Source organism: Solea senegalensis, linkage group LG7 (genome assembly GCF_019176455.1).
Source record: "Solea senegalensis isolate Sse05_10M linkage group LG7, IFAPA_SoseM_1, whole genome shotgun sequence".
Classification (NCBI taxonomy): Eukaryota; Metazoa; Chordata; class Actinopteri; order Pleuronectiformes; family Soleidae; genus Solea; species Solea senegalensis.
In genome coordinates, this window is record NC_058027.1 from 4,441,271 (window position 1) to 4,454,139 (window position 12,869).

At 38.1% G+C, this 12,869-nt stretch overlaps 1 protein-coding gene across 2 annotated transcripts in view; it reads right to left on the reverse strand.

Annotated features, from left to right (window-relative positions):
* The window catches only part of nhsb (Nance-Horan syndrome b (congenital cataracts and dental anomalies)), a 67,332-nt gene that overhangs the window by 10,183 nt on the left and 44,280 nt on the right, over nt 1–12,869 (reverse strand). For both annotated transcript variants that reach the window (XM_044030224.1, XM_044030223.1), the window contains exons 2-8: nt 2,585–2,737; nt 2,349–2,485; nt 1,049–1,096; nt 773–817; nt 628–672; nt 401–463; nt 89–281 (exon numbers count right to left, since the gene is read on the reverse strand). In XM_044030224.1, the coding sequence (XP_043886159.1) occupies nt 89–281; nt 401–463; nt 628–672; nt 773–817; nt 1,049–1,096; nt 2,349–2,485; nt 2,585–2,737 (684 nt within the window). The remainder of the gene's footprint in view (nt 1–88; nt 282–400; nt 464–627; nt 673–772; nt 818–1,048; nt 1,097–2,348; nt 2,486–2,584; nt 2,738–12,869) is intronic.

The following is a 12,869-nucleotide window of genomic DNA, read 5'->3' on the forward strand; positions in this document are numbered from 1 at the left end:
ATGAGAAGAAGACATCATTGATGTTGTGACACCCAAACTGTAGTACCTGGGGTGCCCTAAGGGGTACAAGGTAATACGAGGGTCTTACCTGTGACATTGATGGGGATGATGCAGGAGGAGATGGAGTGAGAATCGGCAGTTATCTTCGGATCTGACGGCGGGAGGTTTTCCTTGGACGAGTGTGTCTGTTTCTCCAGGGTTGAGGAAGTATTGGGGGCGGAGGCCTTTGCTCGGTGACCTCCTGTGACCTCACCACCTTCGTCTTCCCCGGTTGAGGTAGCCTGAAAGCGACACCACATGCTGACACTGTCCTTTGCTAAAAGGGTCACTATTTTACCATCTCTCTAACGTTAACAAAAAAAAACAAACAAAAACAAAAGACAACACAAATTCCCAATACCTTTCTATTCCATGGGATGAAGATGCAACTTTCAATGGGGTGAAGTGAGTAAAAGCACTCAAACTATGAACATAAAATACAACAAAAGAAACAGACGACATGAAGCAAGTATTCAAAAAAATCAATGTCCAAAGAAAAAGGATGGATAAGGTTAAAATGGCCTCTTAAACTGGCTTTGTAATGTATTTATTTGTTGTTTTTTTGGCATATATAAGAATATTTCTTACCTTTCTTTGGATCGTCTGCATATCTGCTTCTCTCCCCGGCCTCTCCTGTGACAGCAGGGAAACACATATTGTTCAGAGCACTTAAAAACACATTTTACATTTTCTTTTTTTTTTTTTATGAAATGAGAACAATGGATGTTCTTACTTTTCTCTGCATGGTCTGGATCTCTGTTTCTCTCACCGTCCTCTCCTTCAGACCATTCAGAAACACAAGTCAAGGTTAAATTAAATAAAGACATCATTTCTTATACAAATACAAAAAAAAATGTTTACGAACGGGACCAAATATAACCACACCACAATAAATTAAAATTTAAAAAAATGGAATCTCAACAGATGGTAACTGTACACACAGATGGAAGTAACACGCATACAGTTTATTTTAGATGTGAACAGACACACAGACACATTTGTCTTTTACCTTCCTGGGTTGATAGTCTAACTCTCGCTCTCTCTCTGCTCTCTCTTGCTGCATGGCAACATGAGAATGAGATACTGTGTCAGTTTATCGTAAAAAAACATACTTGAAAAAACTCTAAACGTTGTCAGAAAATACAAAATATTAGAATATTTAAAGTAGTATAATTTCCTTCCAGCAAGTGCAATATTATACTCATTATTATGAGTGCAATACTACTTTTAATTATTACGACATGTGCAATATTACATCTTATTTTTAAATTTCTACCCCATGTGAATTTGAATAAACCTACATTATGTCTTTTATTATCTAGTAACTGCTCTTTTGCATGGTATATTTTTATAATTATTGTGTTTATATAGCATTTTTCATAGAAAGTAATATAACTAAAAGTGCTTTACCGGGTACAAACATAAATAAGGAGAAAAAGTACATGCAAAAATGATAAAATAGCAGATTTAAATATAACTGATTGATATTCTCTGCACGATATTATTGACATGATATCAGTATTGGCAGATATTTGGCAGCCTGTTGCAGCAGCTCTCGCTACTTTCTAGCGTTTTTCCCCTTAAAACTTGTCTTTTTTTACATTTGTCCTTCGATTTTTGTGTGTGTTTTATTATTGAACTATTTTATATAGTCTTAGTGTGTTAATATCTTTATATATTGTAATTTTTTTTTGGCAATGCATGTTCATTATTTATTATCTTTATCTTTACCGTCTTTCGCTGCTGTAATAATGTGAATTTCCCCACTGTGGGATGAATAAAGGACTGTCTAATCTAATCTAATCTAATTATGAATTTAACTATACATTTCTATATGTATATATATATATATATACTGTATATATATATATACTGTATATATATATATATATACACACACATAAATACATACATGTATATATACATTATATATATATATATATACAGTATATATACATATATATATAATGTATTGTAAATGTATTAGTTGTTGGCTAAAGCACTCCTGAAAACTGAAAAAGTCCAATATCGTGCATCACTGTCTGCGTTTTTCTCACTTTTCTTTGATTTGATGGAATTTGGAACAAATCTCTGGCCCAACAATTTCCCGCGGGATAACTAAAGTTCCTCTGACTCTGATTCTGACAGTCTTGTCGTGAAAGTCATGTAAGCCCGGACTTCAAGTGTGAGATACACTTAAAACAAACTACTCCTCTTAGTTCCTGGCACTTAAAGAGAACAGCGTCCAGTGTGACACATGTGATTTATCGGTGGCTACATCTCCTTTTGGCGCGGCGCGTCGACCTTACCGCTCGTGCCAGGCGACTCCTCTGTTGCCGGCGGATGCTGTGAGGTGAGGGGAAGGTCGGCATAGGCGGCGCCACTGAGATGGAGATGGTCACCCTGTTTCTCTCCCGACTTGTGGAGCGCTGGTGCTGTTGTTCGTCTGTAAAACGCACAGAAAAAAAACGCGTCATGCTTTATCCTCTTTCTTTTTTTTAGCCCAGCATGGTGGGACTGCACGGAGCGGATTGGCGGATCTCACCTCGGTTCAGGGCTCTGAGACTGAGCTGGGCGTTTCTGTGCAGCTCCTCCAAACACGGCGGCCGAGTGCAAGGATGAAACACGTTGTGTTGTTGGTGCCATGAACCCTGATAGTGAATGGACAGCTTGCTTTCAATATCCAGGTTTGACACCGCTGCAACGAGAGGAGAGAGATACGACGTATTGAATTAATACACAAACAAAGTTGATGAGTTGAGAGTTTTGATCAGATTATTATTCGATTACTAAATTAGTCGACAACTATTTTGATAATCCATTGATCGGTTTGAAGCTTTTTTCATGATTAAAACAACATTTCCAATTGTTTAAGTTTCTTTAATGTGACTATTAATCGTTTTGGTTTGTGGACAAAACAAGACATTTGAGAACATCATCATTTCCAGGTTTGACGTACACCGATCAACATTTTTTCAGGTTTTCTGATATTTTATGGACCAAACGATTCATCGAGAAAATAATCGACAGATGAATCGATTATGAAAATAATCGTTAGTTGCAGCTCTAATGTAGACATATTAGATCATTTTATGACAATGATGGTTTCTGGTCATGGATTGATAACTTTGGTTTACGAGTGATTTTTGTTATAAAATAATCTATTTAAAGGGAAAAAATGATCATGTATATAGTGTTAACTTAACTTAGCCAGAAAGGCTAATTTATGGCACTTGTTAAGTTTTCTTACTTGAAACTTGAAAGTCAAATTAGCCTAAGTATCTTCAGCCTCTATAAGTAAATAAGTCCAACAAAATGTTGTGATTAGATAAATATACTGAAGTCAAGTCAATCACACGAGTACAGGTTTTCATTTTTTGCAGTGTATGAAAGACTGATCAGAACATACATTTGCAAATGTAATGCAGATATCTCATCAGCCAATCACATGGCAGCAAATCTATGCATTTAGTCATGTAGACATGATTACGACGATCTGCTGAAGTTAAACCGAGCATCAGGAAGGGAAAGAACGGGGGTTTGTAGTGACTTTGAATGCAGCGTGATTATTGAAACTGCCAATGACAGAAAAGTTAAACCTTAAAATAAACATCCGTATAAGACCAACTAACAAACCTGGGGCTAGAAATAAGTAAGTGAGTCTGAGTTGACCTCGGTTTGAACCCGAAAAATGTTATTGGAGCACTATCTGTCCCTGAATGTCTGAGTGTTGCAGTTTATTTAAACCCGCAGCGAGCAGAGCTAATTAATTAATTAAGGACATCCCTTAAACACGGGTAATTCAATAGTTTATGAAGGGAAATACAACAAGTTATGGTCACATTAAGACAACTACTAGTCCCTGTTCAATTAGAGCCAGGTCAGGATTTACATTAGACACAAAAACACATAAAAAAATTCAAAATTCAAAGTTGAAACATTAACATAAAGAAGAATATAAAAATTCTGTTTCTCAATTGTATGTTTTAGTAGCTTTTTGTGTAATATGGGGTGTCCTGAATCATGTTTTTCTATCAATACTGATTTCTGTCCATTGTATTGCATATTTTTGTGTGTTTGTAGCTTTGTAATTTCAATTTGTAAGACTACAGGGCGAAAAGCTCGGCTAATTCTGACACATCAATTACAGCAATTTCAAATGTATTCAACGTCTCAACCAATAAATAAATGAATTCATACATAAACATGAGACACATGCCACGAGCTGCCAGCAGGTGGCAGTTAAAGCCACTTCACCCGTTCTAACTGTGCCGCACACAGCAGCAGACCACTGCTCCTCCATGTTTGTTTCTAATTATAATTGGCACAATTACCTTGTATGAGAAAACACAGAACTCCACCGTGAATGAATGATGAATAACTGAGAATCGCAAACTTTAATGTTGCTGGTTATCAAAGAGAGGTTATCCCGCTGCCTCCTCAGCCTTTGTGACGGATGCCGCGTTTCTCCTCTTTTAACTTAAAATTCAAAATGCAACCGTGTCCTTGAAAGCAACATTGTACATCAGTAGCCAGGCAACCTTTCATTGCAAACCAAGGCTCGTATTTGCCTGCAATTAAATCAGCGAGCTCACATCAACAATGTTCAGCTGCCTTTATTTTTTCTTTTTTTAAACTACAAGGTTAAAGAAGCACAGAGGGCCTGGATTATTCACCATACATAAATAATACAAGGCTCTCTGTTGCAAAAACAGTTGTTTTCTTATTTTAGTTTGGTTGTTGTCTTCAGATGAGAGGGTGATTAAAGAACATGATAATAAAATACAACCAAAAAAAAAGAAAAACTCTGAGAGAACTTTTATAGACAAAGTTAGAGGAACTTTTTACTACAATGTTGTTTTTTTTATTCCTTTTTCCAGCTTTTTTTCCTATGTTTTTTCTCTTAAAGCTGAAAGATGACGTTTTCAATGTTGGAGAATCTTTGTTATGGGATCACAAACGTGACAGATCTCTGGGAATAAACCAACTGTTTTGTAGGGGTGGGTGATATGAGCATACAATTATATCACAATATTCCGTCATGATATAAAGATAATGACATTTGTGGTGATATTTCACAGAATTTCAAAATAAAAGTCTTTCTTTTGATATGCAATATATCTATAAAAAACTTATTTATGATGCAACATGAATCCAAGAGGGTTAGGACAGAAAAAACTGTATATTAAGTTGATATTAAGCTACATGAAATTGATTAGGGGGTGCAAGTTGGGACCTCTGTTCAACAGCGATATAGCAAAGCTATAGTTAAAGTTGAGGAGAATGTACATTTACATTTTAAAGAATATTAACAGCAGCAGTTTCACCAAAACAACTGCAGATCAACATAAACTATACATCTACGTAGCTGACGTTTGTTGTGATGGATAAAAAGTGACACAACTTATTAACATCAGCAAAAGGGAAGAACATGGTTTTATAGCAGGAGATCACGCCGTAATACGACAACACTTCCAAAGTAGGCGGAGAATAACTTCTTAGAACTATATAACACGATCCACAGTGAACACCATGAAGATCTAAAATGACAGTTTGGTATGAGAGGCATCAACAGGAAGCCAAACAACAGCTCACACTCTTTTGTAATGCAACGGGAAAAAAATCATAGACAGGCTCAGTCATCCAACACGTACAGTATGCTTCATGTCACCGCGGGAATACTCTTTTTTTTTTTTTATCTCTATGTGGATGAATGTAAGTCATTAGTGGGGAATGTATTATGGTATGGTATCTGGGTCAGGCAGCACAACTCGTACGGCAGTAGCTGCAGAATCTTGTCACCAGTATACAGCTGTTATGTAAGAAACGCTATAGAGAGATGCCCGGTTCTGCACAGGAGAACCTGTTCCGCTCTGTGAACTTACAGCAGGTTCTCCATCATCTCATCAACAGGGAAATGAAGATATGATTCCAGTTCCAAAGGTCCGTAGTGGATTAGGGAAAAAAGTCATTTATACAGCAGGGGTGTCAAACATATGGCCCACGGGCCAGAACCGGCCCTCCCAAGGGTCCAATATGGCCCGCTGGATTAATTTGTTAAAAATTCAACATTATGATTAAAGTTTAATTTCAGTTTGAGATACCTGCGGCTAAACTGGAAAACTTTTGCACAACATTGTGTTGAAATTGCAATTATTTTTCTCAAGAAATTTCAGGCTGTTCATAATAGATGCCTCATTAAATGTACAACAAAGGGAAACATTTGGAGAGCTTGTTGTTTATAGGTTATTATGCTATTATTTTACTGGGCTGGCCCACTTGAGATCAAATTGCGTTGTATGTGACCCCTGAACTAAAATGAGTTTAACATCCCCGATGTACAGGATTGTCTGAAACTGAAAAACCTGGTCTCATTGGACACTCATTAGTGCTGTCACACGTTTAAAATATGTCATAGTTAACTCGCGATTAATCCCAATTAATCGCACATTTTTATCTATTCTAAATATCATTGCATTATCTTTTCTCATTTTAATGCTCTTATCAACACAGAAAAGTGGATCGGCTTGCTTTGTGAAAATGTTTTTAGCCGAGCTAATCCGAGCTAAAGGATCTAGCGGTCTTCGGTGGTCTCCTTCCTATGGTTAGGGGGTCTGCCAGCTTGGTTGGTAACACTGCATACATCATCACTTGGATGTGGGGAGTGCGTTGAGAAACAATCCAGACTCTGTTGGATACGGAGAGCCTGCTTGGAGACACAGCGCTCGCCATCCACTCAAAACGTAACGTTAGCCTGCTACTCTTTAGCCGGCTCGCTAGCCCAAACAAGTGTGCAACATGCCTGTTGTTTTGTCTCCAGTCTAGCTAGATCCGGCGTGGTGTTGTAGCTTTTCTAATGTTACTAGTTGTTGCAACAGCATGTGAAAGAACCCCCACAAGGTGTGCTAGGCCAAAAAGAACGTTAATCTTGCGATAAAAACAATTTACGCCGTTAATAACGCGTTTAACTGACAGCACTAACGCTTATTATTAGTATTTTAAAACAGGGCTGGACTGGCACAAAAAAATCAGCCCTAGCATTTTTTGCGTCATTGGTTAGACAGTAATAGTTAGATATTAATATGTTGTAAGGTTTTTCAGGAAAAATAAAACACTGTTTAATAAAGGTGAGCTGAGAATGATATTTATTATATAACTATATTCCATCATGATATCGCATTAATGATATTCATGATAAGTTACAGAATTTAAAAGTGCTTGTTTTGGTCTAGAACAGGGGTGTCAATCTCATTTTTGTTCAGGGGCCACATACAGCACAATTTCATCTCAAGTGGGCCGGACCAGTGAAAATAGAGTTTTTTCTCCTTTGTTTTACATTTAATGAAGGATATTTTAACAAAACATGACATTTCTTGAGAAATAAAAGTGCAATTTTAACACTATCATGCCTAAATTTACTATTTACACATCACACTGGTCTATAAAGGCACAAACATTTAGTCACAGGTATCTGGAAGTGAAAAATATTGCACTTGACATTAGGTTTAGATTGTAATCGTAGTGTGAAATTTAAACAAATTCATCCTGTGGGCCAGATTGGCCACATAAAATCAATTGGAGGGCTGCATGTGGGCCACGGGCCGCAGGTTTGAGACCACCACAGTCGTTACTATTTTGATGATAAATCATGTGGTAATGCTCCATCTCATTTTTCAGCCCAAAGACACTCAACAGTCACATTTCTGTCAATAAATACCAATATAAATAATGATAACACGATGTAAACAACATTGAATTAAAGGCACACAATCATATAGTTATAGTGGTTAAATATTTTACCTCTGGACCGCACAGGGACACATCCAAAACCAAGACAAACCAAAGCCATGGTCAGGGTCTGTTCTCCTCTCACTTCCTCTTTCTAAAAGTCTTTTTCACATTTACTGCACGGTCCCTGACGTCTACGTCTCCGTCGCTCCACAGCACCGTCTTTACCGCAGTCCTGTGTACAAACGATCCGCTGCAAATTCCGACACATACGCGAGCATCATCTGCAGCAGGCGCAGACTCTCCCCCCCTCCTCCTCCCTCCTCCACTTCCACCTGCTCTCCCTCCCTTCAGTTGACCCAACGCGCTCCCTGGAAACAAACACTTCCTTTTTTGTCCACGACTCACTTAGGATTCACCAGGAGCTACGTTTTCCTCACCAAAGCTCACACACACTGCTCTGTTTCTCCTCCGTCACATCACCCCCGTCATGCACATGGTAGGGTCCTGCCTGAGCGTGGCCTGTCGCTGACTGTAATCTCTTTATGATGCAGTATTATGTGAAGGCAGGCTGATTCTTCACCATCAAGTATTAACATATTAATCCACCACATGCTGGGAATGTGTACCACGTGCTCAGTCCTCCCATCATCACAAAGCAAAGACCTGCCATTGTGTGTGTTTGTGTTTCTATTGGATTGGTTTATTTTTATATCACTGTAGATTCAAAACAAGATGAAGCATCACAATTTGTACTACTGTACTGTAATGCAAGGATGAGAATTTAAGGATGACATTTAAGATTTAAGACGTTTTTAAGCTCCTGAACCAAACAAGCACAACTCCCTGTCCTCGGGTGTTTCTTTTCTTTTTATGGCCCGGACACCGACTAGTTACTGGTTATAATCTGCGTGGTTATTGTTTTTTGTCATCATCATCATCATCTTTTTCCTTCAAGTGCACCTGAGGTCACTTTTGAGGTCTTTGCCATGACCAGAATTGCGAGTTTTAGGCCGATCCAATGAATCTTACAGGAATTACATGTCTTTAATCTGTATGTAACCATGGTAGTAAATTACACACTCAAATTCTTTTTAAAAGAGAAGAGAAATTTAATCTGCACTCTTTATTTTGTGTCACCACTGATGTGCAAAGACCTCCAGGCTATGAAAACAAGAGATTCTTTTATTATTTTACAGTAATTACACACTTTTACAAACACATTTGTGGACAGTATATTCCATTTATGCCAATAAACCCTGATAAACGTTACACACTGGACCCTTAAAGCATCTCAATATTAGTCACTGTCTACTGAGTCAAAATGTAATAATTTACATTATAGGGACTTCAGAGGACGTTATATTGACTTACATTCATTTCCAGGAGACTTACTCTAACCTTAACCATAACTAATACTGGCCTAACCCTAACCCAGTGACGTGCGGTCAGGGGAATAAATATTCTTTTGTTTTTCTTGCTATCATATAAGTGTAATTAAAAACAACTTAATGTTTTAATTAAGGTCAAAATTGAAATATAAGCTTCTATTTTAGGTTCATATATATGTACATCCGACGAGTTCCTTCCCAGTCATGAACCTCAAAGCACGTCACTGCCCTAACCCTAACCTTAACCTAACCATACAACATGAAAAACACTTAGAAAACACACACACACAAACTTGTAAAACTCAGTCTTAACCCTGAAAAAGCACTTTAAAGTTGTGGTCAAAATGTCCTCACAAAGATAGGTTTGTGCCTTTATTTGGACCTCACAAAGATATACATACAAGCACACACGCACACAAAATGAGATGAGCACCCTGCCTGGTAATCTGCTGTAATCTGGAGCTCTGGCAGTTGACTGACTTTGCAGTGTAGCTGGGGGGAGCTGGCAGCGTTTGCTCGAGTCGCTCTCAGCCACCCGCCATCAACTGGGCGCAACACACACACACACACACACACACACACACACACACACACACACACACCTCGTGTCTGCACATGCTTCACTGCAGTGGTCAACACGAACAGCGGAGGTTGTGAATATTAAATGTGCGGATGTTTCATGTGGCTTGCCTCATTTAGGAGTCTGTTGCAACAGATTTCCTCAACAGCACTGCAGGGAGGCCTTTAATAGCTCCTCGTCCCCGGGGTCGTTTGTCAGTTGTGCTATTGAGTGATCTATGATACATCAGGGCAGGATCACAGACTTTTCCATATACGAGCGCCTCCGTAACCCCGCACCTCGTGGAAAAGGCCCTAACGACCTTATCACTTAATTACTACCATCTTTCAAGTCGCTCGCTTACCAATGGAGATGGTGCTCATTTAGACTTTTACATTTACTTGTGATGGAGTTGTCTCGGGACGTAGGTTATAGCCCAAGAAATATAAAATGAACACTTTTTGCTCCCGCACTGCTGCTGCTGCTGCATACACACCTATGCTCCCTCACTCAGGTCTGATAGTATTGATTACTGACACTTACTGTATCGTCTCTACATCTGCACTTAATAGTAGAAATATGAAGTAAATATTAAATACATAAATATAAAAACACAATTTTAATATTTGGGATGAATTAATACAGTTTCAGTGACTTTATAGCGTTTATTCATTTTCTTAGAGCAACAATGATTGGCCAGTTAATTAAATAATAATTACTCGCTCTACCTCCACTGTTTTCTGTTTTCAAATTTCACTCAGGAGCAAAGATCAATCTTAAATGATCTGATATTTATTGTAGTTATAATCGATATGGACTGATTTGAAGATTTTTGGGGCATATTGTAAACATTTGACAGATATAGAGTGGATTACAAATCTATTTAAAATAAGATTGAACTGTAATTACAGTTTTTATTTAGTGTATTGTTTATTTAACAGGGACAACGCACAATTTCACACTTGTTTCAGAGTTACCTAATAGCTAAATTACGTCGCTGGGCAAGTAAACACACAACAATTAGGACAAGAACATAACATAATGCATAAAAATAAATAACAAAACTAAAAGTAGACAAAAGACTATAATACATAAAATAGCCTGTGACATTATAAATAATCTGGCCTATTCAAAACAGAGGATAAAAATAGTAGCTAATTTACAGAGCGGCAAAATATTTGATCAATGCTAAAAACATTAGCGAAGTCACGTTGTCAAAACTCTTCACACATTCAACAACCAGAGGTCTGTGTACAGTAATCAGTGAATGATGTTTCATTGCTTTCACACAAAAAGCAAAAATCATGAACTCTTTTTTTCCAACTGCAAAAAAACTCTTTTTCAAATGCTAACACACTTTGACACAAGAATCAAGCCGAACAATGCCGAACTGTAGATCAGTTAAAAAGACTTAACAATCCTAAAAACGTTGGTTAATCGCCAACAATTACCAGGGTAAATGTCTAAAATCTCAATATTTAACAGGGGAGTCTGGTGTATTTAGTGACAGCACTGCAGTTCCTTCTTTGAAACCAACACGTTTACTAAAAGACTGGACAGTTTAGATTGGAAGAAAAACAAAGTTTTGTAAGAAAAAGTTATAATGTTTTAGTCTGATATTAAATTGCTTAGAAAAAAGTATATCTTCACAATTGACCCATGCTTGTTAGTGTTTAAAGAAAACCCTGCGATAAATCACACCGCCCCTATTCCCCTTCTTTTCATCACCCATGTCTATTTTTCCAGGCTGCACACCTGCGCTATTGTTCCACCGCCTCCACCTCAAAAGCCCTCAGTTCTGCTCCTCTGACCCGCACACCGCTCACGTTAAAGCAAGTGAGGACACGTCTCTGCAGCATAAAGGTCTGGGTCCATGTCGCCGAGGTGAGTCACAGTGTAGAGCCGCGGCTTTTATTTATAGCAACCCACCGCGTCACAGTGAGAAAATATCAGCAACATAAAACAGCAGCAGGTTAAATGTTCAAGGGATTATTTCCTGGCACTGCACACACACACACACACACACACAGACTCCACAGACTGAGCTCATGTGCTGCCCCTTAGTGGCACAGCCTGAGCGTTACACAAAGCCAGACACTGTGTGTGTGTGTGAGAGAGAGAGGTCCTCATGGAGACCAAAACCTGGTTCTAGTGAGGCAGAAGCTCTTTTCTAAGGGACCGCTTGAGATTTAAATTGTGGTCAGGTTAAGGTTAGGCAATAACTGGTTATGGTTAAGGTTAGGGATAATGCTTTGTTTATTGCAGTGTCCTACGAAGAATAGCTGTACAAACCTGTATGTGTGTGTGTTCTTGTATGTGTAGTTTTGTGAGGACCAAAAAAAAACAAAACTCAGTGAGGACATTTTAAGATTAGAATTAGAACAGAATAATCTCTAATTATTAATCTTTTACTCAACGAATCGTTCATCAACTATTTTGATAATCAAGTTTTTTTTTTCATTATTAAAACATTACATTTCTGATCGTTTCAGCTTCTTAAATGTGAATATTTCCGTTTCTTTGCTCCAGATAACAAAGAAATCATTAAGTGAATCACTTTGGTTTGAGAACATCATCATTTATTAAGTTTTAACTAACATTGATCAATATTTTTCTATATTTTATGGACCTCACAAACGTGTGTGTGTGTGTGTGTGTCGCCTCAAAGCCACTTCAGGGAGCGGCAGAAAGGATTTGCAAACACTACCATATGTTTATTATATAGTTTCTATACGAGTGGAAGATTAGCAGAATCCAGTCGTTCATGACTTAGTGAAACAAGGTCACTGTGAAAACAACATCGTCTCTTTGTTGATACCTGGGGGACGGACGTCGCTGGACAGACGTCCTCCACTGAGACACAAACTCGCACACATTGGAATTAGAAGAACTAGTTTACCTCTGTCATACTCAGATTAATTTAACTTAATTTACAGGGACCATCAACCTGTCAGGCACTAAGGATGGAAATTAGCCTTTGGCTATAATCTTTAATCTTAATCTATATTTATATACAATGTTCCTTTTTTTTTTTGTTTAGAAGAGCAGTGGGCAGCACCTGGGGATCAGAATTTGAACCGGCAACCCTTTTGGTTACAATCCCAATTCCCTTCCGCTTGGCCACTGACTGTGTTTTCTTCAATTCTACACTT